Genomic DNA, 25,883 nt, shown 5'->3' with positions numbered 1-25,883 from the left:
GACAGTGCTGTTGTTGCAGGGGTCTGGAGACTGTCCTGCAGACAGAGTGAATACTGTCCAGTGGTAAAGGACAGTGCTGTTGTTGCAGGGGTCTGGAGACTGTCTTGCAGACAGAGTGGACAGTATTCACTCTCTGTCTGCAGGACAGTCTCAGGAGCTCTTAGCCAACAGCCAGGTTCCAGGACTTCTTCAAGAAAAGGACTGTCTTTCACCAGTGGACAAATCTGGCAAAACAACATCAAATAGACAGACAAAGTACCAGCAAAACAGCCATGTTTCCTCAGTCCTTGGCAGCTCCAGGGGCAGGTCTCAAAAGTCCAGGGCGATTCAAAGTGGCCCCCAGCAATCCTTCTCAGTCTCTTTCTCTGCCTCCACGTGGGTGCTGCTTCCAAAAAGTTCTTCTGCCTCTCTCTTGTCTCTCCAAATCTATGTCACCAGCTCCTCCCTGTTCAGGACTCTCTTTTCACATCAACAAGTCCATCCCACAGGTGGGATTGACAAGCTCTGGGTTTTAACACAATCAGTTTGAAAACCAAGCCAATACAGGGGAATCTTTAATTGCCATTACTATCACAGGCACCAGGTACATTGGGGTGCTGGGAGTGTGGGGCACTGGGGCACCAAGGACATTGTTGGGTGCCTGTAACATTGGGGTGCTGGATTCCTGAAGCTCTAGGACATGTGGGGAACATCTGAATGCTAGGAGGTGCCAGGGCATCATGGTGCGGGGGATGTTATCAGGGAAGGCTTGGAATGCTAGCTGCCATCCTCTGTCTGCTCTAGGCCTGACATCAGAGATGGCCAGTGAGAAGGCAGCTGAAGAGGCCACCCAGCCCCCCAAGAGGAAGAAGTTCGCCATTCCCCTGGAGGAGGCCCCACCTGTGGAGGTAGCTGGGGAGGGTGGGGGAGGAGAAGCAAGCCTGGGCCCTGGGCCCTTCCTGGCTGAGGTCTCTGGGACACTGGGGAAGCAGCCACAGAGGCGGGGGCTCTGCCCCTACTCCTTGTGGGCCCTGGGCCAGGCCCTTCCCCTCTCTGGGCCTTAGTTTCTCTCTGTGTCAGATGAGGGATGTTTGTGATGCAGAAGAGAAGCAGGAAATCCCGAGATCTCTGCACCAAAGGGCTGTGACATTCTGCTTGGACCCAGAGGAGAGAACTGGGGCTCCTTTCCAAAGGGCTGCCTTGGGAGATGAGCTCCCCGTCACAGGCAGTGTTCAAACAGAGGCTAGCTGACCACTTGTCAGGGAGGCTGGGGGGCGGCACGCATATGGGGACAGAAGATGGACTCTGGGATGGGCCTTTCCTCTTCCTCTGACACCATCAGCTCTGGGGTTTACAGTCAGTCAACCAGTCAACAGTCATGTATTAAGCCCTGACAGTGGTAAGTGCCAGGGATGTAAAGTCAGCTTGGCCTCAGTGAGCTTACACTCTGGTGGCATTGTGGTTCTTTGTACATAACCGATGCTTAGTCAGTTGGATCTGGCTTCAGTTTCCTCCTCTGTCAAAGGAGGTTGGTCTCATTTCAGCTCGGTCAGTCAGTGCTCTCAGATGGATCTCAGAGGAAGAAATAGAAGTCTTTATGCCCTCCTCTTTCCCTCATCCTCAGGTAAAATCCTTATTCAAATCTAGCCGGAGCCTTCCTCCACCTGTCACCTCTGCCCATGAGGCAGCTCCAGCCTATGCTGACTATACAACAAGCAGGCCGTGTCCTAGAGGAATCTGGGCAGAAGCTGCTCCCCCAGGGGCCCAGCCCGAAGCCACCCAGCCAGGGGCTGGGCCTGAAGCTGCTCCCAGCCTGGGGCAGCCTGGAGGAGAGATTGCCAGCCAGGGCCCTCAGGAGCCAAAGCCTCAGACGAAGAGTAGCAGCATCACTGTGAGCCCCCGTCAGGTGAGGTGGGGTAATCCCATAATGTGGAGGGAATAGAGGGAAACCAAAGCTCTCTTCTCACCCTTCTGCTTCTTCCCAGAGGGGGAATCCTGTCCTGAAATTCATAAGGAACGTGCCTTGGGAATTTGGAGAAATTGTCCCTGACTATGTTATGGGTCAGAGCACCTGTGCTCTCTTCCTCAGGTGAGCATCTCCTGCTGCTGACCTTTGACCCTTCTCTCCTCTCAGAGGACCTCCCAGATGAACTCTAGTTCTGAAAAAAAAAAAAATCACCTGGAGATATGGGATTTGGGATTGGGGGGTGAATGGAAAGTCAGAGCCCTGCTAGCTGGGGCATGGGGATCCCAGGGAGCTAGGAAGCAGGGGGGGGTGCAGAAGCTAGGGAGGCACCCTCATCTCTCCTAGACAGCAGGCATTGTTTTCCATTTCTTTGTGCCTGACTCTAGTGGGGGTGTAACAATTGCTGGTAGATTAATCTCTCCACCTGTTGATGGCCTCTTCCTTCAAGGAAGGTGCCAAGTTCTTCCTGAAGACTTCCCTACCCCGTCACCCCCCCCCACACACACACACCTAAAAGTCTGGGGCTCTCCTGGGTCCCAGCCCATCCTTTGTAGGTGACCTCCTGCATGCCTCATTTGAAGTAAGGCAGTGACCTTGGGATTCCAAAGGCTGGGTCAGCAGAGGCCAGGGAGCTCTGACAGCTCTTACCCAGCTGGAAAGGCCTGTAGTACAGGCCCAGAGATGAACTGTGTGAACATCATGCCAGGATCAAGCTAGTTAGCTTTGGAGTGGGTCATGACCTGGTTGACTGCAAGGGAACCCATTTTTTGGCCACAGGAATCTGACCTTCTACTGCATCATTAGAGAGGCTACAATCCATGCTGGGAGATGGACACATCTTAGAAATTACTTACCCCTGAAATATTAGGTTACATCCATCGTATCATGGGGGTTGGCATGGTGTGGAATGAAGAGTTTTGAGACTTAGGATCCGGGTTATAGGGCAGCTAAGTGGCACCATATTGCATAGAATGCTGGGCCTGGAGTCAGGAACACCTAATTCAAGTCTGACTTCAGACACTTCTGAGCTGTGTGACCCTGGGCAAGTACTTTCACTGTTTGCCTCAGTTTTCTCATCTGCAAAATGAATTGGAGAAGGAAATGCAAACCACTGCAGTATCTCTGCCAAGAAAACCTCTCCTTCATGGAGAGTAGGACAGGACTGAAATAACAATCTCAGCTGAATTGTGTTTCTGCCCTTCACTGAGCATGTGTGACCTTGGGCAGGCCTTTCCAAGCCTCTTTTCTCATCAGTAATGTGAGGGGGCCGGGCTAGGTCAAAGGCCTCTTCTTATGTCTTGGACCCCCCTCGGACAGTCAGGCTGGTGAAGCCCAGAGTTTGAAAACTAAAGGAAATGCTAAACTTCTTAGAAGTAAATGAACCCAAAGATATCATCCTCCTAGCCAAGCTCACAAAATGCCCGTTGTGGCTCCTGGAACCTGAAATTAATTTGGAGGCATCCTCCTGGGGAGAGAGTGGGTCTAGTCCTGTTCTCCAGGCCCAAAGAAAGGGAAGGAACATGCCCAAGGTCACACATTTGACACAGCTGGGCTCTGAAGTGCAGTCTTCTCACTCCAAATCCCATCACATTCCCCCTTCACTAGGCAACTTCACACCTCAGACAGGTGAGGGGGTGATGCAAGGTTTCCAGAAGTTACTGAACTGACTTCCCCTGCTTCTCTCTCCTAGCCTGCGCTACCACAATCTGCACCCCAATTACATTCACGAACGTCTGCAAGGCCTGGGGAAGAACTACACACTTCGGGTGCTCCTGTTGCAAATAGACGTGGTGAGAAGCCGGGAACGGAGCCCCAGCCAGCACCCCCTCATCCCAGGGCCCCCTGCATGATCCTGGGCCTCAGCAGTGCCAAACAGACTGGGTGACTTCAGCAGGATGGGGCCCCTCCCAGCTCTGACGGCCTCTGCTCTAAGCCCTTCCCACGGCAGGCATTCCCTGTTCTAAGGACCCTTCTGGATGTGACATTCCATGTTCTGATGTCCCAGCTCTGACAAGAGATACACACGTATATATGTGTGTGTTTATATATGTATACATATATGCATGTGTTTATAGAGGGATGTTCATATGTTTATGTGTATATACATGTATGTGCTTATAGAGGGGTGCTCGTATGTTTGTGTGCATGCACATGTGTTTATGTGCGTATCCATACATATATGTGTTTATAGAGGGATGCTTGTATGTTTGTGTGCATGCATTGTTCATATATGTATGTGTTTATAGAGGAAGGCTCATGTTTGTGTGTATGCATGTATTTATATGTATGCATACATACATGTGTTTATAGAGGGATGCTAGTGTGTGTGTATGCATGTGTTTATAGAGGGATGCTAGTGTTTGTGTGTGTATATGTGTTTATATATGTATACATACATGTATGTGTTTATAGAGGGATGCTCGCATGTTTGTGTATGCATATGTATGTGTGGTGTGTATGTTAATATATGTATACATTTACATTTGTTTTCTATTAACAAGTCTATTTTCTCCCATTTGGGCCTCCCCCATCAAAAAAAGAAAAAAGATGCATAATCAAGAAAAAAACATTCCCTATTGGCCACATCCAAAAAATTTTCATTCTGCACACTGATTGAATCACTTCCCTAGTTGGGCGGCAGGCAGCACATTTTATCATTCGTACTCTGAAGCTGTGATTAGCCATTGAATGTTTGATCTGGGTTCCTGTCTTCAAAAGTAGAATAGTGTTTACAATATTTTGTTATAGGTTCTGTTATTGTGTTCTCTCGGTTCTGTTCAATTAGCTCTATGTCCATTCATACAAATCTTCCTGGGTTTCTCTGAATCCATCACTTTCCTCCAATTGATAGGGACCCTTTCAGTCTCCAGTTCTTTGTCCCCTCTGCAAGAGCTGCTCTACATTTAGGTCTATAAATCCTTTCCCTCTTATTCCAATCTCTTTAGGGCACAGACCCCAAAGTAGTATCACTAGACAAAGGGTATGTGTGCACAGTTCAGTCATTTTCGGGGCAAGGTCCTGATGGGCAATGACCTTATCAGTTCACAGCTCCACCAATTTATTTACTAGCCCTTGCAGCATTGTCTTTTTTCCCATTCACTCTGGTGATCTGAATGGTCAGAGGTGGAACCAGAATTGCTTTACTTTGAATTTCTCTACTTATTAGCAATTTGGACCATTTTTTCTCCACAGTTCAATTTCTTCCCAAAGAACTATCTGTTCATATATTTTGACCACATGTGAATTAGGAAATGGCTTTTTCTTCTAAATTTAAATCAGTTCCTTCAATCTCTTTAAATGAGACCTTTATTGGAGAAACTTGCTGCAAAGATTGCCCCCCACCCCCATTCTCTACTTCCCTTTTAATTTTAGCTGCCTTGGTTTTGTTTGTGCAAAAACTTTTTAAATTTTATATAGGGAAAACTGTCCATTTTTATCTTCTGTGATCCTTTTTCCTTTGGTCATGAATTATTCCCTTATCCATATATCTGAAAGATAGTTTATTTTTCTTTATAAATTTATGATCTGTCTCTCCTTGTTCTAAAGTCCCTCCAAACCCTAACATACCTGTTCTAAGCTCCCTCCCAGCTCTGACATTCCCTGTTCTAAGGGCCCTCCCAGTCCTGATATTCCCTGTTCTAAGCTCCCTCCCAGCACTGACATTCTCTGTTCGAAGTCTTCTACACTTGGTGGTCTACAATTCTAACCCCCTCTCTCTAATCTTGGTTCAAACAGAAGGACCCTCAGCGGGCCCTGAAGGATCTGGCTAAGATGTGCATTCTGGCTGACTGCACACTGATTCTAGCCTGGAGGTGAGGTTTTGGGGAGCAGCAGAAGGGGAGTGGGGTGTATGTGGGGGGGGGAGGTAAAGGCCAGCCTCACTCATTCCCCTCTGCCCTCCCCCAGCCCAGAAGAAGCTGGGCGGTACCTGGAGACCTACAAGTCCTATGAGCAGAAGCCTGCTGACCTGCTGAAGGAAAAGCTGGAGCAGGACTTTGTATCCAGGGTGAGGGGTTTCTTCTTCCCGCCCCCCCCCCCCCTCACCTCATGCCCTGGCTCACAGCCACCTAGGCTCTGTGTGGGGAACTGGCCTCCCAGTTAAGTGAACTCTTCCCCTCCTAGGTCACAGAGTGTCTGACCACAGTGAAGTCAGTGAACAAGACAGACAGCCAGACACTGCTGGCCACCTTTGGGGTGAGGCTCCTGCTGGCTGCCCCAGGTTGCCCTGCCTCCCCCAGTCCTGGCCTCTGGTCCTCCCTTGTCCCTCCATCCTGGTGAGGCCAGCACTCTGCCTTCCCCATCTCTCGCAATCTCCCAGCCACACACTGGGGGGAGGGGGGAGGGACAATCACTCAGCATGGCTGTCACAGCCTCACTTCTTGATCCCCCTAACCTGCCCCTTTCCATGTGCCCTCCCCACCATCTCCCTTTGCAGTCTCTGGAGCAGCTCACAGCCGCCTCTCAGGATGACCTGTCCCTCTGCCCTGGCTTTGGGCCTCAGAAGGTGAGAGAGCAGGGATGACCTGGGAGGTTCTTAGACCTTAGTCCCCTCAATTTACAGAGGGGGGGAGGTGAGTGGCAGAACTACTCCCACACACTCCTACTCCCCATCCCACCCTAGCCCACCGACAACCTGGGAGAGCCTGGAAGGGGATGGGAATGAAGACAAACAGCTGTACCCTGGACGGTCTAAGATCTCCTTTTAATGCCGGAGGCCCAACTGTTTCTTTTCCAGGCCCGGAGACTCTTTGAAGTCCTACACCAGCCCTTCCTGAAGGTGCCCTGTTCTGCTGGACAGCGAGGGTCTCAGGATGGGTGCCAATAAAGCATGGACACCAGCTGGCCCGTCTTTGTGTGTGCCAGGGCTGGGGCAAGGGCATGATTCGAAGGCTCCCAACCTCTCCAAGGCTGAGGGCTGCCACTGCAGACGGCTCAGATGGGGCTGGCTCATCTGCTCAGGCCTCCACTGTCCCCATCTCCCCCTAATGCTTCCTCTTCTTCTTTTTCTTCTTCTCCTCCAGCCCTTGGCTAGGGCTGGGGGTCACTGACTCAGGGACCCCTGCCACAGACTCCACGTCCTCCCCTTCCTCTGTCTTCCTCTTCTTTTTCTTCTTCTTCTTGGTGTGTGAAGGCCCGGCCTCCCCAAGGGACTCGGTCATCTCTCCTCCTGGGTCTTCTTTCTTGCCCTCGGTAGGAGGTGGGCCCACCATCTCCTCCTCTTCCTCCAGTCCCACATTCTGCTCAGGCCCGGGCATCTCTCCTTCTGCCTCCTGTCTCCTTCTGCTCTTTCTGGCTGAGGTTGGGGTTTTCTGCTCTTGAAGGTCAGTCTGGACCTCACCCTCCGATTGCCTCTCCTCCAGCCCTCCTCTCTTCTTGCTCTTCTTGGTCTTAGTGGGGGAAAGAACAGCCTCCCGTTGCAGTTCCATGGCCGTGCCCTCTGGCTCAGCCACCTCTCCTTCCAGCTCCTTCTCCTTCTTCTTCTTCTTCTTCTTCTTCTTCACAGGTGATGGGGCTGTCACCTCTTCCTCTATTTTGACTGGCACTTGCTCCATAGGCTGCGGCATCTCTTGCCCTGGAGCAGAGGTCTGCCCACCCACTCCATTCAGAACCTCCTGGGCGCTGGGATTCTGAGCCTCCAGTTCAGACTTCTTCCTTTTCCGGGAATGCTTTGCTTTCACTGTCGGAGCCGGGGGCCCCAGCACGGGCTGCCGACCCCCGAAGGCCTGGAATCGGGGCCGGAGGCCAGGTGGGATCTGTGGGGGTGGGCTGGTGGGGATGGCATGGAGGGCCTGGCCAGATGCCTTGCCTCGGGGCATTTCTATGACACTCAAGATGCCCTGCAGAGCTGGGGCTGGGACCAGCTGGCTGGCCGCCGATGACAAGGGCGCCAGCAGAGTCTCGGGGCTGTCTCTGCTGGTGTTGCTCAGGACGTGGTAGCGCTGGCGAACGCCAGCCTCATTCCGATGGCTCTTCAGGGTCTGGAAGCCAATGAGAGGCACCTTGCACCCATTGAAGCTGTGGAGGGAAGAAGGGGAGAGATTGCCTGAGGGGCAGCAATGGGGTCACCCACTCCTGTGAGTCTGGGCTTCTAAGAAGCACGGAAGCCTCTGACTGTAAGCTCCCAGAAGGCAGGGCCTGTCTTGCCTTTCTGCATCTCAGCACCTAGCACTGTGCCTTGGTACACTGAGTGGTGTGGGGGGCCACTTCAGCCCTGTCCGGCTCTCCCTGACTCCATCTGGGCTTTTCTTGGCAGAGACACTGGAGGGCTTTGCCAGTTCCTACTCTGGCTCGTGCACAGATGAGGAAACTGAGGCAAATGGGGTGAAGTGACTTGCCCAGGGTCACCCTGCTAGGAAGTGTCTGAGGCCAGATTTGAACCAGGGAAGGGGATCCTGTCTGCAGGCCTGGTGTTCTACAAAGACAAGGGGCACGAAGCTGGTGTCTAATAAATGCTTACCTAATGAATGAATGAATGAGAGACCTTCTGTCACAGAGGGGCAGACGGGGGCTCAGGGGACGGGGCTCCCAGGCTGAGCTCCGCAGAGTCGGACACGCGAGAAACGCCTGTGCCCCGAACCGGGGAAGGGCGGGAGCTTAGGACCTTCAGCACCCCAGGGCTGGGGCCGGGCCGCAGCCCCTCTCACCTGGCCGGGCTGAAGTCCGCGGGGGTCCGGATCAGCCACAGCTCAGTGCCGGGCTTCCGCAGGGCGTCCAGGGCGAGGCTCGAGGGCAGCTCGGCGGGCAGCGTGGCCGGGCAGAAGTCGTCGGGGCACAGCGGGCTCCGGACGGCTAGCGGGTGGGGGCAGACGGGGAATGAGCAGGGTTCTCTCGCCCCCCCCCCCAAAAGGCCGCCACCCTTACCCCGTCGGCCCCGCCCCGCTCACCTTCAGCCATGGTCCGTCCCCACAGCTCCCCCAACTCCGCTAAGTTCAGCACCGGTCCCGGAACGCGCGGCGAGCCCACGTGGGGACGGGGGCGTGGCTACCGAGCTGGGCTAGCCCATTTGCGCCGGAAGCGAGGGGTGCGCGAGAGCAGGAAAGGCCCGTTTCCGGCGTCCCCGGCTCCGCGGCGTCGGCGTCTTCCCCTCTGCCTCGGGCGCTCCTGGCCCGTCCCGGCTCAGCCCGAGCCGGCTGGAAGGTGCTAGGGCTGGAGGCTCCCAGCATTTAAAGGGGCAGTCGAGGGGGCGGAGTCGGGGTCGGAGTGCGGCTGGGGCTCCCGGCTTCGGGGTCTGGGCTGGGCGGGGTGTTGGGGAGAAGCCTAGTCCGGACTTCTCGGAATTCCCTCAATCCAGAATCCCTCGCGTTTCTGAGCCCGCCAACAAGGAACCCAGACGTCGGGGGTCCCAGCCCGGGACAGCTAGGAGTCCCAGGGCTCCGGGCTGGGGGCGCAGGCAAGGGGCATCTTAGGGACCTGGGAGTCGGAGCCTGAGAGGTCGTCTCGGCCAACTCCTCGTCTTACAGGAGAGGAAACTGAGGTCCACGGAGAGGGCAAGGGTCTTGGTAAGTGTCGAGGTGGGATTCGAATCTGGAGCATAGAATGCCTGGGACCCTCAACGTGATGGCCCTTTTCTTCTCTGTAAAATGGGGGATAGGCATGGCTTGGGCTCGAGGATCTCAAAGCATCATTACAGCTCTGTGTAGATTCTGGGGTGGGCGAGAGAGGCTGCGGGGCGGGAGCGGGGCGGCCGGACGGAGGGAAGCCTACTAGAAGGGGCTTGGAATTTGGGGTGAACGGAGGGACCCAAGAAAGGCGGGGCGGGAGAACCAAGAGAACTGTCCCGTTGGAAGTGGGGGAGCGGAGCCGAAGGGGCGGGGCCCGGACCCAGAGTCAAGATCTCAGGTTTGGGGAGTGGTGGGATGGGCCATGGGAGGGAAGAAAGCTTGCCCTCTCCCCCACCTTCTCTCGCCCACGGGGTTTCCTCTTCTCGACCTCGAGAGGTGGACACATCGACGGGTCGGGCGACGGAGCCGCATTCCTAGGCGGTGCGTCAGCCTCCAATCTCCCTGACTCTCTGGGTGACCCCGGGGATGGCCGCCTCCCGTCTCCGGACCTATATTGCTGACCTATCCGCAGCCTTCTCCGCACGCCCCAGCGGGTGGCCCCGACGGGGCGACTTCCTCGATTCCCCTTCCCATCTCCCAGAGCTCTAAAATTCCTGGGTTCCTGGGCCGGCTCACCTCGAACTCGACTACAACCCCCAGGGTGCCCCGAACTAGGGACGCCCGCGCAGGGGATCCCGGCCTTTGTAGTCATGGGGATGAGAGTCTTTCGGGGCCACTCCCCAAATTTTCGTGCTTGGAGATCTAGTCCAAAAGTCCTCCTTTTATAGCCACTGAAGCTGTGGCTCGGGGTGAATGGGGAGCGTCTTCCTAAGTCCCATGTCAAATCTGTAGCAGAGCCGGAGACTGTCCGCCTTCAATTTAGGGTTTCGGGGACCCTCCCCTAGAGGGGTGGCCCAGCTGGTAATGGATTCAAAGATCCCGTCCTAAGCCAGACTTCCGGGGCCTTGGGAATCTAACTCCGATCACTCCGGAGGGCAGAGGGAAAAGTGGAGAAAGTGCTGTGGGCTCCGAGACCGAAGCTTAGAAATGGGGGGGGGGGGGAGCCGAGACGGGACCCCCTAGCGGACTACAAGTCCCAAGATGCAGCGCGGCGGCCCCCCCCCATCTCCGCCCCCTCAAACTTCTCCCCTCCTCCGCCCGCCTTCTCTCCCTCCCTCTCCCTCCAACCTGTGTCACACTGTACTGTAAAACCTGTTCCCCGGCGCCAGGAAGCCCCGGGACCTGCCCGGATCCGCCCGGGAGTCTCAAAGGCAGCCCCGGTTGAAGGCGCAGTGAGTCGACCGGGTCGGACGCCTGGGACCCCTCCGCGGGATCTCCAGTGAGGGGTGGGCGGGGAGGGGGGCGGTGAAAGTAGCCTGGGGCACCTGGTGAAGATGGGGGGGGGGGATGAGATCACTCCCCAGATTGTATGGGGCCCTGGGGAGGGAGGTGGCTGGGGGGTTCAGGAAGGGGAGGGCAGACCCTCCTGAGAAAGCCATCTCTCTCGTCCTCCCCCAACTTTCTGAGGGCCCCCTGGTGGGCACGAAATGACCATGCCTAACCAGAAGGAGGATTTGGGGGAAGAACCCCGGTGGGGGAAGGGAGGGGAGGGAGCTCAGGGTGTCCCTGACTGCTAGGCTTTCATCACCCCGGCCTCAGAGAACGCTCTTATACTTTTCCGCCAATCCGCCCTTTTCCCCATTCTCTTGGCCCAAATCTGGACGAAGGGAGGGCAGGGGAGGGGAAAATCATAGAAACCAGAGTGTGGCAGAGCTAAGGATAAGAAGATTAATGGCAGGAAGGAGGCTTGGAGGTCGCTTAGTCCTAGGCCTCATTTTACAGATTAGGAAACTGAGACCCAGAAGAGGATAAAGAGCTTAAAACAAAAATTGTTCACTCAGTAACTCAGAAATAGGGGGTTTCAGGTCCGGACACAGATGGGCAGAGCACAGAATGACAGGGCTAGAAGGGGCCTTAGACATCGTCTAGTACAACCTTGTTATACTGAGGCTCAGAGAGGGGATGGGATTTGCCCAAGGACCCATGGCTCTTGATTTCCAGCACACAGTTCATATTGCCTATTTGGGGAGTATAGCCAGTTTGTTCTAGGTCCTGGGGTCCCCTAGGCTTAGCTGATCCTGTAGACACCCCTCAAGTACCCAGACTTTCAGAACCTGCCATTTGTCTCTCTCTCAACCCCGTTCCCCCTCCCTCCGCCCCCTCCTCCCCAGGTCAGCACCAGAGAAAAAGATAAGAGGTCAGCATCTAATTCTGGAAGCATTCTGGAAGGCTCTGTCCTTGCTGAGTTCTGTAGGATTGGGGCCTCCCCACTCTGCTGCTTGTGGCAGTCCAGTGGGGACCAGTGGTGGACCCCATAGTGACCCTACGAAGGAGCCATTCAGGGCTACTCTTCCTTTGAACTGAGATTTTTCTGAATTGTGGGGTTTAGAGGTCACCTAAGCCAAGTGGGGGGCTTTAGTCCTCTTGGTTGGGATGGGAGAAAACTGTGACCCTTGAAGAGAAAACTATGACCCCAGTGACTTACTGCCCTTTCTGGGCTCTCTTTCCTCCCCACCTCCCAGCCTGGGTAGTTGTGAGCTCAGATCTGGAGATGGGAGGGGGGGAGAGAAGGGAGACGAGACTTTATTTCTCAAACTGGGGGTCCTTCAAGAGTAGGGTCATTTCTTCTAGACTCTGTTTCCTCTTTCTCTGGCCCCCTCCCAACCTCATGAGATCAAAGCAGTTTGATTTGAATTTAGTCCATCTGGCTCCCCATTGGGTCATGGGGCTTTCTCCTTCCACCCTGTGAGCCATTGAGCAACTTGGCTCTAGTCACCCCCCTCTCTTCTCAGCCTTTCCCTCGGGGGGGGGGGGGGGTAAAAGAACTGAGGTCTAGGGAAAGGACCAGTCCAGAGAAAATTAAAAAAAAAAAAGTCAAAATATCAGAGCTGGAAGGAACCACCAAAAATGGAATGTTAGAATTGAAGGGTTATTAGAGTACAAATAAACTAGCAGGCAGCTTAGAACCTAGGATATTAGAACATTCTCATCTGGAAGGGAGCTTAATACATTGTATGTTATTAGAACATGTCCCAACTGGGAGTTTAGAACACTGAAATATTAGTACATGTCCTAGCTAGAAGGGGGCTTAGAACATCATATGTTAGAACATATCCCCGCTGGAAAGGAATTAGTACATGTCCCATCAGGAAGTTTAAGTCACAGAATGGTAGGTAGACTGTGTCCAAGCCAGAAGGGATCTTTGAACTTATAACATGTCCCAGCTGGAAGGAAGCTTAGAACATAGATGTTAGACCATGTTCCAAGTGGAACGAAGCTTAGAACTTAGACCATGTCCCAGCTGGAAGGAAGCTTAGAACATAGGATGTTAGAACATAGATGTTGAACAGCTATGTCAGGGAGTTAGAACATACCTCAACTGGGAGTTTAGTATATTGGATGTTAGAATATGCCCCAGCTGGCAGGGAACTTGGAACACAGGATGTTAAAACATGTCCCAGCTGGAAGGAAGCTTGGAACACAGGATGTCAGAACATGCCCCAGCTGGAAGGAAGCTTAGAACACAGGATGTTAGAACATGTCCCAACTGGGAGTTTAGTATACTGGATGTTAGAACATGCCCCAGCTAGAAGGAAGTTTACAACACAAGATATGGGAACATGCCCCAGCTGGAAGGGAACTTAGAATATGTCCCAACTGGAAAGAAGCTTAGAACACAGGATGTCAGAACATGCCCCAGCTGGAAGGAAGCTTAGAACACAGGATGTTAGAACATGTCCCAACTGGGAGTTTAGTACACTGGATGTTAGAACATGCCCCAGCTAGAAGGAAGTTTACAACACAAGATATGGGAACATGCCCCAGCTGGAAGGGAGTTTAGAATACAAGATATTAGAATATGTCCCAGCTGGGAGTCTCAACACAGGAGGAGAGAACATGTCCTAACTGAAAGGAAGATCAGAACATAAGATGTTACAACATGTTCCAGCTGGAAGGAGGGTTGAATCACAGAATGGTAACACATAAAATCTTAGAGCTAAGAGGGACCTGTTAGTACTAGAAGAACCTTCAAAATCACCAGGTCAGACCTCTTTTCACAAAGAGAGGAACTCAGACTTATAGAGGGAAAGGGTCTTTCTCAAGGTCATACAATAAGTTTAGGGTAGAGCCAGGGCTAAAATGGAGGTTTCCTGTCCCCTGGCCCAAGGCTTTGGAGGGAAGGGAGGGGAAAGAAGAATGTTTGTCTGGATGACCAAGGGCAGTACAAAATGGATCCCCTCCCTCCTAAGGGAAAGGGAGTTAGCCTGGGAGCACCTTCCCCTATCCCCCTCCTCATGGAGCAAGGAGACTAATCCTGGAACTCTGGGGGAACTTTAGGGAGTGAGTTGGGTCTGATCTGGCAGGGAACGTGTTAGGGTGCAATCTTGGGAGGACAGGACCTGGCTGGGTGCCTCCCCCGCCTCACCTGCTCTTCCCTGGGGGAGGAAGAGGACCTGCCGTGACTGGCCTGATACATACCAGAGGCTTGAGCTCACTGGCTGGGCGGGTGGGAGGCTGGCTATATCCCATTCCCCTCCAAGCCCACAGTGCCTCCCTCCTCCATTCGCCGGCACCCGGAGTGAGTAGGAGTAGAGGGCTATTCTCCCCTTCCCTAGCCCCCAAAGCCTGACAGAAAGAGGGGTGAAGCGGGAGCTGGCAACTTCTGGGTATCCTGTAGCAGCTGGGGCCAGATGTCAGGGTTCCGGGGTTCTCTTCTCCCTCCTACCTTTACGGTCTGCCCCAAACAGTCTCGGGGCTGAAATGAAAATCCTAGAAGCTTGGAATTGGAAACTATGAAACTTAGAATCAAATCTGGAAGAGCTCCGGCTCTTCGAACCTAGATGGTAGAATGCCAGACTAGAAGAGGTCAGAGAACCCCCCTGTCCCATTTAGCTAAAGAGGAAAGTCCGGGCTCACAGAAAGAAGAGACGACTTCCCCACGGTCACACACGGTCTGGGGAAGATGGCTCTTTTCCCCACACCTCACAGCGTCTTTTCTCACGCTCCCTCCTGTCTGCTGGGAGGATCTGGACAAGTTGACCGCATGAGCCCCGCCCCGCCCTCCTGCCTTCGGGGTGGGGCCCCTCCGCCCCAGTCCGGGTACCTGTGTGTGGGGGCTGAAGGAAAACACCTCCCGTCCCAGCCCTTCTCCCACCCCGGAGGGAGGGCGGGGCCGGGCGGCCGGAGGGGCTGTGTTGGCCCAACCGGTTCCAGTCTCCTAGCCATCTAATTTCCAGCCCAGGAGTCCTTGCTCCCGCCCAGCATTCTCCGGGACACCTTCCCTCCTTGCTGCCAGCCTGCGCTCTTAATCTCAGTAATTCTAAATCCTACATTGAAGGCCCTCCAGAGCCTTACCCCATAACTCTCGAGAGCCACGCCAGGCTCCTCCTTCCTAGCACTTGCTGCTGAGAATTTGAGGCTGGGCCCCCAGACCCGGGTCTCAAGCTTTCCAGAGGCCCCTTCCTTGAGGTCAGAGCTGTCAGAGCTCAGTTCTTAGGGAACTAGCCTCCTCGCCCCCTTCCACCTCCAACTCAACGCCTAAAGATTTGGGGTGTGGTGGGAAGAGCGCTAGACCTGCAGTCAGGAAAGACCCAGATTCAAATCCTGCCTCTGACGCCGGCCTTGTGGCCTCGGGCGCCTCACCCTCCCTGAGCTTCGTGTCCTTCTGCTAGACGAGAGGCTGGGCTAGGTGGCCTACGAGGCCCCTCCCCACTCTAGATCTGTGGCCTTAAGAAACATAGCTGTGGGACGGTTAGCAAGTGACTCCCCGTGTCTGAGACTGGACTTCGTCCGCGATTAAATGTGCTAATAATAACTACAACGCCAACTTCGAGGGGCGGTGCTGGGGAGGATGTACTTGGACGTCCCCTATCATTATCTTGGCTCCCGAGGTGCTGTGAGACCTCGCCCCTGTGCGCTTGGAGATCCTGCTTCCAAGCACTCAGAGACCCTCCCCCTAGTTTAGCGTCCTTTCTTCTTCCCGCAGGCGCGCCACCCAGCCTGGGCACCATGGACAGCGAGGCCTTTGAGAGTGCAGCCCGAGAACTTCTGGACTTGAACTTCCAATGTGAGGAAGGGGCCCTCTTGGGGCAGGGCTGCTCCGGGCAGGGGCGGGGCTCCCTGGAGCCTCACTCCTGCCCTCCCTTTCCGCAGCCTTGGCCATGAAGCACATTGACCTGAAGCAGATGGAGTTGGACACTGCGGCGGCCAAGGTGGACGAGCTGACCAAGCAGCTTGAGTCTCTTTGGTCGGACTCGCCGGCCCCCTCCACCCCTCCACCACAGGCCGGTGCTCCGACCAAGGAGAGCCCCCCCCCCCCCCCCCCTCCCTTAGACCCTCCTTCAGCCTCCTTTCAGGGAGGAACCTGAGGAGCCAAACCCAACCAAACCCTGCTCTGCACATCCTCTAGCCTCAGCCTTAAGACCTCCAAGGACAGGGAGCTCACTCCCTCCTTGGCAGCTCATTGTTCTTGGGGCCAGCTCTCAGTATTACTCTTAGTTTGGCTCTTCTGTCCCCCAACCCACCCCAGTCTTCTCTTCTCTATACCAGTATTCTGGTTACCCTCCATGGGGCCCTCCAGTTTTTCACCATTCTTACTAAAATTCAACAGCCTAAATTGAACATAGTACTCCAGATGGAGGCCAGTGGGGACTTTGTTGCTGAGTCCAACTCTTCATGAACCCATTTGGGCTTTTCTTGGTAAAGATATTGGAGTAGTTTATAATTTCCGACTCCACTTCATCTTACAGACCAGGAAACTGAGGCAAACCACCTTGCCCAGGGTCACACAGCTAGGAGGTGTCTAAAGCTGGATTTGAACTCAGGTCTTCCTGAACTCCAAGTCTAGCACTCTATTCACTGTGCCACCAGTCAGGACAGAGTTCAGCAATATCAGTTCACCAGACTTAGAGATTATATATCTCTCTTGCTGTGGTCTATGGTCATGTTAGCTTTGGGGGCTATCAAAAGGCATGGTTGACCTCTATTAAGCTTGAAGAGCAGTCAAAGACCAAACCTGGCCCTAGGAAGCATTTAATAAATGCTCACTCTCTCTCTCTACCTGTTTATCCATCTCTCCTTTTGTTCTGTTTCAAGCTGCTTGCTCCCCACGTCTCCCCTGGCTTCTACTTGTCAGAATTTTTCTTTACCCAGTGTCAAGTTTACATTTATCCAGATCCTCATTAGTTTGGGCCCATTGCTGGACAAGAGGTTTTTGTATCTTGTCACCCAACATACTAGCTAGGACTCCCAACTTTTTGTCATCTATAAATTTGGCAAACATGCCATCTTCACCTTTCTTCAAGTCATTGGTATGTGAAATAAGATGGGGGCACACCACTGGAAACCTCCGTCCTTCTGAGTTGTTGGACATGACTCCTTTTAGAGGCTAGCCAGTGAGCTGGCCCCCGCCCCTGCCCTCACTTGCTGTGATTCTAGCCCTTCTTGTGTCTATCTGCTTCATAAGAATGGCATGAGAGACTGGCAGATGTTTGGTCCATTTATATTTATAGTATCCCTCTCCCCACCTCCCAATCCAGTAGTCTGGTAATCCTGTGTTTAAAAAAAAGCCTCATCTGGCATGACCTGTGCTTGATGACGAAGCCAGGCAGGAGTTTAGATCATTACTTCCTCTCTGGATCTCCCCTAAACATTCATTTAATGATATATTGTAGAATATATCCTTCCCTTAGTGCCATGGTTTTCTTTCCTTGAGTCTCCCTCCTCCCAAGCCCCTGGGGCCCTTCTCCCTCTGACCCAATGTCCCTTCCCCCTGGGGCCCTGGGTCCTGAGCCCCTGTGTCCTTTCCCTCTGGGTCCCTTCCCCTTGAGCCCCCCATACTCCCTGCCACTGACTGGGCCTCTTTCCTCCTTCCTTCCCTCCAGTTGACCAGATACAGCTCCAGTCCCACTCCTGACCATTTTAGCCGTACCTCTTCACCCCGGAAGGTGGCAGACAGCGGGGATGCCACCTATATCCGCTCTGAGAACTCCCCTGCCTTGCTCCCTTACAGTCCCTTGTCACCCAAAGGGCGCCCATCCTCCCCTCGAACCCCTCTCTACCTGTCCTCAGAGTCATACTCACCGCTGGAACGGGCCCCCTCCCCAAGGCCCAAAACTATGACCTATGAGGCTGTGGTTGGCTCACTGGGCCGGGCCCCATCCCCTAGGCCTGGTTCTGGCCCTCTCCGCCCCACAGGCCCCCCCCCACAATATGACTTTATAGTGGGTGGGCGGGCTGGCTCTCCCCGGGGTGATGGCCCTCAGGCTTTCTTCCCTGAACACCGAGGACCTTCGCCCCGTTTGAGCCTTCCTGCCACTTATGAGGGCTCCCCTCTCTTTGGGAGCCCACCCCCAGGTGCTGGGGGCAGTGCCTTTGCACCCCTTCGGGCACAAGGTGAGAGACTGGAGGAGGCAGATGGAGGTATATACAATTGGGAAGGGTTTATAGAAGTGGGTGTGGGTGCCTTGCGGTGGTTATAGCCCTAGAGAATTGGGAGGCTGGGGTTGGGGGGATTCCTGCAGAAGAAGGGATGCCCCCGTGGGATATGGATGAACTCTCCCTGCCCCTGCAGATGACCTGACACTCCGCCGGCGTCCGCCTAAGAGCTGGAATGAGTCAGACTTGGATGTGGCCTATGAGAAGAAGTCATCCTCCCAGCCCTCCAGCTATGAACGTGAGCTAGCCTGGGGAAGGGCCTGTGGTGGTGAAGGCCCCCTTCCTCTGTTCAGGCCCTAATCATTTCTCCCCCTGCCACCAGGTCTGGATGTTTTCGGGGGCCTTCGTCCATCCTCCCCATCCTTGCAGCTGTTACCCTGGCGGGAGAGCAGTTTAGATGGCTTGGGTGGCCCAGGCAAGGTAAGGGGCTGAGTCTGGGTGGCCAGGTTTCTAGGCCAAGGCTCTCTATGCATAAAGAGCCTAGGACCCAAGCACATTGGAGCTGGGAAGGTCCTTAGGGATCTTGATGCTTAACCCTCATCATTGTACAAATGAGGAAACTTAGGAATCTTATCTCAGATAAGAGAATTGTGAGTGAGCAGTAGAAAATCATTGCCTTGTCTCTGCACCCCTCCCCACCCCTTCAGGACGGCCTCAGCAGCTCCACTCTGCCCCGGAATTACAAAGTCTCTCCATTGGCTAGTGACCGGCGCACAGAGGTTGGGGGATATCGTCGTTCCTTGGGCCCAGGGGTCCCTGGCACCCTTCCTCGGAGCTGGCAGCCAGCCAGCCGCATCGCCATGCCACCAACCAGCCCCCAGTCCCGGGGGGCCCCCCGCCAGCGCCCTATCCCCCTCTCCATGATATTCAAGCTGCAAAATGCCTTCTGGGAGTATGGGGCAGCCAAGGCAGGGCCTCCAGGCTCACCCATTATCACACGGGCTCCCCTACCCAAGTTGACCCCCCAGGTTCCAGCCCCAAGCCCAGCCCCTCAGAGCCCAGCCCAGCCTCCAGCCACTCAGCTTGTACCAGCTGCCCGGCCTCCAGCAGGTGAAGGTGAGGACAAAATGGGGGTCCCCAGAGGGTGGGGAGGGAAAGACATTGAGCCAGCCTCCTACTCCAGGTTAAAGTTTTGGGCAGAGGGGGTCATCATCTCTATTAAGTGTCTGAGCCAAAGAGTCACCTCCTGCCCTCTCTTTCATGGGGAAATGAAATTGTACCTCATTTCCTCGTCTTTGTACCACCCTCATCTCATCGGGAAGCTTCTCCATAGTCCCCATTTCTCAAGCTTCAAATTCAAGAGCGCTTCCCAGACAAAGAGGAGGTGGGGATGGGCATTGGGGGGGTCTCTGGTTAGGGCACAGACTCCAAGACTTCAGGGCACGTTGTTCTCAACATTAGGACAGAGGACAGGGGAGGAAGGATAGAAGGAACTTGTGGGATAGTAGTTTTAGAAAGTAAACTGGGAATGAACCAGGGAATGGGGGATTTTGAGGAGGGAGTCCCTGTGTCCCGCTTGGCAGCATCTGCCCTTTTCCTAGGTCCCTCAAAGCCCCCTGAAGAGCCAGAGCCAGAGCCAGAGCTGGAGGGGTTGCTGGCCCCAACGCTGGAGGTGGTGGAGACTGAGGAAGGGGCTGTGCCTCGGCCCCTGAGCCCCACACGGCTACAACCGGCACTACCCCCGGAAGCCCAGACAGTGCCTGAGCTAGAAGAGGTGGCCCGGGTGCTGGCAGAGATACCACGGCCCCTGAAGCGTCGAGGCTCAATGGAACAGAGCCCTGGCCCAGCCTTGCCCCCCACACACAAGAAGCAGTACCAGCAAATCATCAACCGCCTGTTCCATCGGCACGGGGGCAGCGGTGGTGGTCCTCCCCGTGATGGTGGCGGTGGTTCTGGTGGGCCCGAACCTGAGCTGCCCCCCATTACGGAGGGCTCTGATGCAAGGGCAGGGCCCCCTGCCCCAGCCCCCCCAGCTCCTACCCTGGCCCCCAGCCTGCCTGACCCACCACCACCCCAGAGTACAGTGAGTAATGGGGGCTATCTGCCCCACTTCTGCCCTCTTTCCCCCAGGTCAGTCCTCTCCTAACTGAACCATGTCTTACAACCACCACAGAATCTTGGAGCCCGCATAAAACCATAGGCCTATCATAGCATCGAGAAGTAAAGACTCTTAGAATCACAAAACACTCTTGGAGTCATGATAGGATTTTAGAACTCCTGTGGGATCTAGAACCAGAGAATTCTAAATCTAGCTGATTCTTAGAACCATAATCGAATTTTAATAGAATGCTAGTATCTAGAACCAGAGACTCTTAGAGCTTTCAGAATGCTTAGAATCATCATTGAATCTTAGTGCTACCAAAACAACAGAATATTGAATCAATGAATCATATAGCCATTGTGGACTCTTAGAACTACTCTAGAACCTTAACATTACCATTGTCTAGAACCACAGAATCTTGACCTTTAGATTCTGAAAGCTAACATGTTCTTAAAATAATCACAGAATCTTAGAACTAACACAAAATCTAAAACCACAGAATTGTAGAGCTATCAAAGACTTTAGACTCATCACAGAATCTAGAAACATTAACTCCTAGATCCGATAGATTCTTAGAACAATAATAGCATTTTAGAAGGATAACAGATTGTAGGACCTTAGAGTCTTAGAGTTAGCATAGAATACAAGAACTGTAAAACCATAAAACTTCTGTAGTGTCTAGAACTGAAGAATCTCAGAGTCAGTGAATCTTAGAATTATCACAGAATCTAGAACCATAGAACCTCAAATTCAGTAGCTTGCTAGAATAAGAATGGAATTTTAGGAAGCTGATAGAATCTAGAACCATACAAATCTTAAAGCCATCAGAGATTCTTAGAATCATCAAAAATCTTAGCATCTAGACCATTAGAATCTAGAACCAATGAATATTAGAGTTGTGAACTCAGAACTATTATAGTATCTAGAACTTAGAACACAGGATCTTAGAACTAATGTAATGTCTAGAACCATAGGATCCTGAACCATAGATTCTTCAAGCCAACACAGACTTTTAGAACCATCATAGAACCTTTTAGAGCTACATCATCTTAGAATTATCTTCAGATGTTGGAATCAGACCATACCAGAACCTCAGACACATGGGAGACTTTTGGAAACATAAGATTTTGATACTATAGAATCTTAGAACTATAGACTATAGACTCCTGGGATCTTAGGTTCTCGGCCCTTAGAAATGGCCCTCTTGTTTTACAGATAGGGGAAAGTCCCACAGTGAGTCAAGAGGCAGAGCTAGGGTTCAAATCCAGGCCTCTATACTCTTTCTCCCAACCCCTCAGGAGGCCTTCTCCCTGGTCTTTCCTACTTTTTTCCTCTTGTTGATGTTCTGTGTAATTACCCGTACCTGTCCCTTGTTCTCTTTGGCACCTGAAGGGGGTGAAGGAGGGGATTTGTCCCACAGCGTGGAGAGGAGGGGGCAGCCAGTCTTCCTGATGCAGCCTTCCTCTCCCACCCTAGGAAATGCGCTCAGTGCTTCGGAAGGGGGGCTCACCCCGCAAGGCCCGCCGGGCCCGCCTTAACCCCCTGGTGTTACTGCTGGACGCGGCGCTCACTGGGGAGCTGGATGTTGTGCAGCAGGCAGTGAAGGAGGTGAGAGGCAGCAGGCTGGAGAGAGGGGGAAGTGGCTATTCTGCCCCCCTGGTTTTCTCCTCAAGGGTGACTGTTGTCTCTTCCACCTTACCCCCCAGATAAATGACCCCAGCCAGCCCAATGAGGAGGGCATCACGGCCCTGCACAATGCCATCTGTGGTGCTAACTATGCCATTGTGGACTTCCTCATTGGTACTGGTGCCAATGTTAACTCCCCGGACAGCCATGGCTGGTGAGACAGGGTGGGAGGGTTGGTCAAGGGATCTCTAAGCCCAACTCCATTCATTTTGCTCCCAATCATCTGCCCATCACTCCTCCTCACCACTCCTAGGGAGCCACAGAGCACTGAGGGGTGAATTGGCCCCCAGTCCACTGGGATGGTGGCCAGCCCTCAGTGGTTGGGCTCAGGGGTGGTGGGGGAAGTGCTTCATGTTATTAATGGTGCCTCCGTGGTCACCTCTCTGTGCCCCCCCAGGACACCCTTACACTGTGCGGCCTCTTGCAATGACACAGCCATCTGTACAGCCCTGGTACAGCATGGAGCCGCCATCTTTGCCACAACACTGAGTGATGGGGCCATGGCCATTGAGAAGTGCGACCCTTACCGGGAGGGCTATGCAGACTGTGCCACCTACCTGGCAGGTGAGGTGTGGGAGATGGCCAGGGGAAAGGCAGGGGCAGTCATGGTGGAACAGGGCCTGGGCATCACACCCTTGGCTGATGATCCGGCCTGTGTGTGAGCCCATGTCCTTGGTGCGTGCTGACGTCAGTGAGTCAGGTTATGTGCCTGCCCTTGGGGCAGTGAGAAGGATGCTAGATTTGAGGCCAGAAGAGCTGGGCTCCAATTTGGCCCCAGCACTGAGTATTGTGTGGCTCTGGGCCTCTGCAAAGTGGGGGGGAAGACCAGGTGTTAGCCGAGGTGCCCCCCAGGCCTGACCCTGTGGTCCTGTCTCAGAGGCCGAGCAGAGCATGGGCCACTTGCACGGAGGGGCAGTCTATGCACTCTGGGACTACAGCGCTGAATTTGGGGACGAGCTGTCCTTCCGTGAGGGAGAACCTGTGACTGTCCTACGCCGAGACGGTCCCGAGGAGACTGACTGGTGGTGGGCAGCCCTTCGGGGCCAGGAGGGATATGTGCCCAGAAACTACTTTGGGGTAAGCACCCAACTGGGGGGGCATCAGGCAGACAGGAGCAGCTCCATTATACTGGGAGCAGGGGGCGAGCAGGTTCATTGTTGGGTGGAGGAATGGGGGGGGGCTCCATTACACTGGGGGGGGCAGACAAGGGAGGTTCTGGGAGGGAAGAAAGGAGGAGCTGCCCCTTGGAGTCTGCAGACAAGGGTAGAGAGTGGGATTTTCCATTACAATCTGGCAGGTGGAATTAGGGTGGAGAAGGAGCTCAAGGCTTATTGGGACTAGCCCTCCACCCATCCCTGATCACAATGGCCTTTGTCTTCTCAGCTGTTCCCCAGAGTGAAACCTCAGCGTGGCAAGGTGTAGGACCCCAGACCAAGTGCCAGGAGGAACCAATGTCAAAATGAGGAACAAGGGGGAATTTCTCCCCCTTGCTCCTGCTAATGGCCCTGGGGGAGGGGGATGAGTTTGGATCCTGTCTTTGAGAGGGGAAGGGGCACGCTGAATCCAGTCCCCATTACTACTACCCCTCTCAGCCTCCAGCCACATGTCCAGAGCACCAGCACCAGAAAGGGGTTGACAGGGCTGAGACTGATCAATTAGCCCCACAAAAAACCTCAACCCCAGCCAGCCCTTCATGATCCCCCAGAATATAGGGTTCCCTCACCCAATGCACACAGCACCAGCCTCAAATGAACTCTGACCCATGCTGTCCTCTGCTCTCCTTCCCACCAGCAGCCTTGGGGGTTGGGGGTGTAGTAACCTCCACCTTCTCCCCCCAAACCAAGTGCCTCAAGTCTCATCTGGTCTCTGTTTGTAATTAAATAGGAAAAATAAAAATACTTTCTAATTAAAACTGTCTTTCAGCCCTGGTTCTTATTGACCATCTTCCCCAGCTCTTTCCCCACTGGTCCACCCAGTTCTCCCTCCATCCATCCCAGCAATGGGAATGCCCTTGAGGAAATGGAGCTGGGAGTGGGTATTGAAGGATTTCTCAGGTGCCAAAGGAAATATAGCAAAGAAGGAGCTGAAAGGAGCCAGGCTGGCAGGCCCCTCCCAGGACCAGGCAAGGGAAGCCCAGAGCTGGACATGACTTTTCTAGAATCCAGCCAAGCAGCACTTAGTACGTGCTTCCTACGTGCCTACAAACGCCAGTCCCTGCTTTGAGACGCTCACGAGTGGGAGAGACAAGCAGCAGCCTTGAAGAGGGTACCCTGGCCAGTGGGGGAGAGCTGGGGCTCAAAGCTGCCTGGTCGTGTTGTGAAGAGAGCCTTCACCAGGCTCCTCGTGTTCTCTGTCTGAAATGCCTTCCTTGCGCTGGCCTTTTAGGAGCTGAGGTTACTCTGAGCCTGAAAAGTCTGCGGATCTAATGTCCCTGACTAGAGCTGGAGGAGACCCCAGAGACCAAATAGTGGAAGTCCTCTCCTTTTGCAGATGTGACATTAAGTGGCTTCCCCCAAGTCACACAAATCGGAGGTAGTGATTCGAATTCAAGTCCTGGCTCCACAGTCAATGTTCTCTGCACTGTGCTGGCCTCAAAGCCAGGGAGACCCGGGTTCAAGGCCCAGCTCTGACCATGCCCTTCTCAGAGGCCCAGAGAAGCTTCCATTCTGAGGGGCCCTCGCTGCCCTTTCCTCCAGTTCTGGAACCACAAAGCATAATCAAATGAGCTCTGCCACTGTTCCTGGATGGGATGTCCTTCGCGGCCATGCTCCTCTCAGGGGGTCGGCTTCTGCACTAGAATGTGAGTGTCCAAGGGCAGGGCCTGTCTTTGCTTTTTACATTTGTATCCCTACCACTGGGAGCGTACTAAGTATCTAATCCATGCTTTTTCTTTGAGTGATTGATTCATACGACAAATTGCAGAGACGGTGCCTTCGCTGCATTAATTGAGGAAGGTGGCTGGGAGCTTCTGACGCAGGAATTCACAGCTCCAGGCCTTGTCCCTAGGGCTTGACATTTCTGACATTCCCTGTTCTAAGGTTCCCCAGCTCTTCACTTTCCAGGCTCGGACATTCTCTGTTCTGAGGTTTCCCTCTGCTCCCACCCCAGCTCTGACATTCCAGCGTCCTTCTATTGCAACAAACAATGGCGATCGATTCACTCGGCTTTGCCATCGCGTCTGCGCTGCAGTCCGGGGGGAGCGATTCAGAATCTAGTCCCCTGACTTCTCTCCCCCCGTGCGCACGCGCGCTCTTCGCTCCCCCCGCTCGGAGCCCCTCCTCCACGGAGTCCTCCGCGAGCTTAGCCAATGAGCAGAGAGAGCCGCCTGGTCTCGGGCTTTGTCTCTTTTCTGCATATTCACGAGGGGCGGGGCCGAGGCTGCCGCAGGCCGCAGACACCGCCATGAAGTAGGAGCGGGCGGGCGTGGGACCTGGTGCAGGGAGCTGGGGTGGGGGTGCGGGCGGGGCGCGGCCCCGAGCCTGCAGCTGGGGAGACCTCAGGAGCCGAGGAGGCGGCTGAGCGCGGGCGCCCCGCGCCTCTAGGCCCTAAACGTCCTCATGCGCTCGAAGGGCGTCTGGAGATGGGGGGGGGGGGTGTGCCTAGCGGCCGGGCGCGGGAGGGATCGGCCCTGTGAGCCTTTATGGAGCGCCTGCTGTGTGCCCGGGCTCACCCTGGGGGCCCCAGCCGGGGTCTCTGGGGCGAGGAGAGGGAGAGGCCCCGCCCTTCTCCGGGCTCCGTTTGCCGTTTCGACCCCGGGGTCGGTGGCCCTGCTTTAGGGGCGGGGGGAGGGGCAGGGCGCGGAGGGCCTTCAAGGCCAAGGCCAGCCCCCGGAGGTGCGTGTGGGGGGAGGAAGGGCGGGGGAGGCGGCTGTGAGAGCGTCCCCTGAGGGGGTACGGACGGCCGAGGCGGTCTGCAGAGGCGGAGGGAGGGGGGCTGCGGAGACTGGGAGCCAAGCCCTGCGAGGGGCGGGGGCCGGGGTACTGACGCCCCTCCCCCCCAGGCTCAATGTGGACGGGCTCCTGGTGCACTTCCCCTATGACTACATCTACCCCGAGCAGTTCTCCTACATGTTGGAGCTCAAGCGGACCCTGGACGCCAAGGTAGCGCCGCCCGCCCCTCTCCATCCTCCTCCCCCTTCCCCTCCTCTGCTCCCCTCCATCCTCCCCCCTCCCAT

The 25,883-nt window shown here is 54.5% G+C and overlaps 4 protein-coding genes across 5 annotated transcripts in view; 3 read left to right on the top strand and 1 right to left on the bottom strand.

The window, feature by feature from the left end:
* Nucleotides 1-6,783, top strand: part of ERCC1 (ERCC excision repair 1, endonuclease non-catalytic subunit) — a 9,057-nt gene extending 2,274 nt beyond the window's left edge. Inside the window, exons 2-10 of one of the 2 annotated variants that reach the window (XM_069089037.1) lie at nucleotides 784-887; nucleotides 1,604-1,885; nucleotides 1,965-2,068; nucleotides 3,636-3,735; nucleotides 5,681-5,757; nucleotides 5,852-5,951; nucleotides 6,068-6,219; nucleotides 6,381-6,449; nucleotides 6,681-6,783. In XM_069089037.1, the coding sequence (XP_068945138.1) occupies nucleotides 798-887; nucleotides 1,604-1,885; nucleotides 1,965-2,068; nucleotides 3,636-3,735; nucleotides 5,681-5,757; nucleotides 5,852-5,951; nucleotides 6,068-6,219; nucleotides 6,381-6,449; nucleotides 6,681-6,720 (1,014 nt within the window). In that variant the 5' untranslated portion in view covers nucleotides 784-797 and the 3' untranslated portion in view covers nucleotides 6,721-6,783. The remainder of the gene's footprint in view (nucleotides 1-783; nucleotides 888-1,603; nucleotides 1,886-1,964; nucleotides 2,069-3,635; nucleotides 3,736-5,680; nucleotides 5,758-5,851; nucleotides 5,952-6,067; nucleotides 6,220-6,380; nucleotides 6,450-6,680) is intronic. The other variant, XM_069089038.1, reaches the window with a different exon arrangement.
* POLR1G (RNA polymerase I subunit G) lies at nucleotides 6,629-10,523 on the bottom strand. Its single transcript, XM_069089036.1, has 4 exons — nucleotides 9,842-10,523; nucleotides 8,830-9,518; nucleotides 8,590-8,734; nucleotides 6,629-7,960 (listed from the first exon to the last, which is right to left on the bottom strand). The coding sequence occupies exons 2-4, from the start codon at nucleotides 8,837-8,839 to the stop codon at nucleotides 6,928-6,930; spliced, it is 1,188 nt and encodes a 395-aa protein (XP_068945137.1). The 5' UTR covers nucleotides 8,840-9,518; nucleotides 9,842-10,523; the 3' UTR covers nucleotides 6,629-6,927.
* A 123-nt stretch (nucleotides 10,524-10,646) lies between these two features.
* Nucleotides 10,647-23,621, top strand: PPP1R13L (protein phosphatase 1 regulatory subunit 13 like). The gene is made up of 13 exons (XM_069089041.1): nucleotides 10,647-10,778; nucleotides 15,533-15,613; nucleotides 15,700-15,858; nucleotides 17,434-17,940; nucleotides 18,119-18,220; nucleotides 18,305-18,402; nucleotides 18,630-19,038; nucleotides 19,524-20,005; nucleotides 21,500-21,631; nucleotides 21,730-21,863; nucleotides 22,107-22,273; nucleotides 22,587-22,786; nucleotides 23,093-23,621. The coding sequence occupies exons 2-13, from the start codon at nucleotides 15,556-15,558 to the stop codon at nucleotides 23,129-23,131; spliced, it is 2,487 nt and encodes an 828-aa protein (XP_068945142.1). The 5' UTR covers nucleotides 10,647-10,778; nucleotides 15,533-15,555; the 3' UTR covers nucleotides 23,132-23,621.
* Nucleotides 23,622-25,181: 1,560 nt separating this feature from the next.
* The window catches only part of ERCC2 (ERCC excision repair 2, TFIIH core complex helicase subunit), an 11,464-nt gene continuing 10,762 nt past the window's right edge, over nucleotides 25,182-25,883 (top strand). Inside the window, 2 exon segments of the mRNA XM_069089034.1 lie at nucleotides 25,182-25,466; nucleotides 25,710-25,809. Of these exon segments, the coding sequence (XP_068945135.1) occupies nucleotides 25,267-25,466; nucleotides 25,710-25,809 (300 nt within the window). The 5' untranslated portion in view covers nucleotides 25,182-25,266.

Source organism: Petaurus breviceps, unplaced genomic scaffold (assembly GCF_028583685.1).
Source record: "Petaurus breviceps papuanus isolate PSGF00001 unplaced genomic scaffold, PetGlider_PUasm1.0 185, whole genome shotgun sequence".
Taxonomy (NCBI): Eukaryota; Metazoa; Chordata; class Mammalia; order Diprotodontia; family Petauridae; genus Petaurus; species Petaurus breviceps.
Note: the sequence above shows the minus strand (reverse complement) of the source record. Positions and strands in the feature narration are given on the sequence as shown.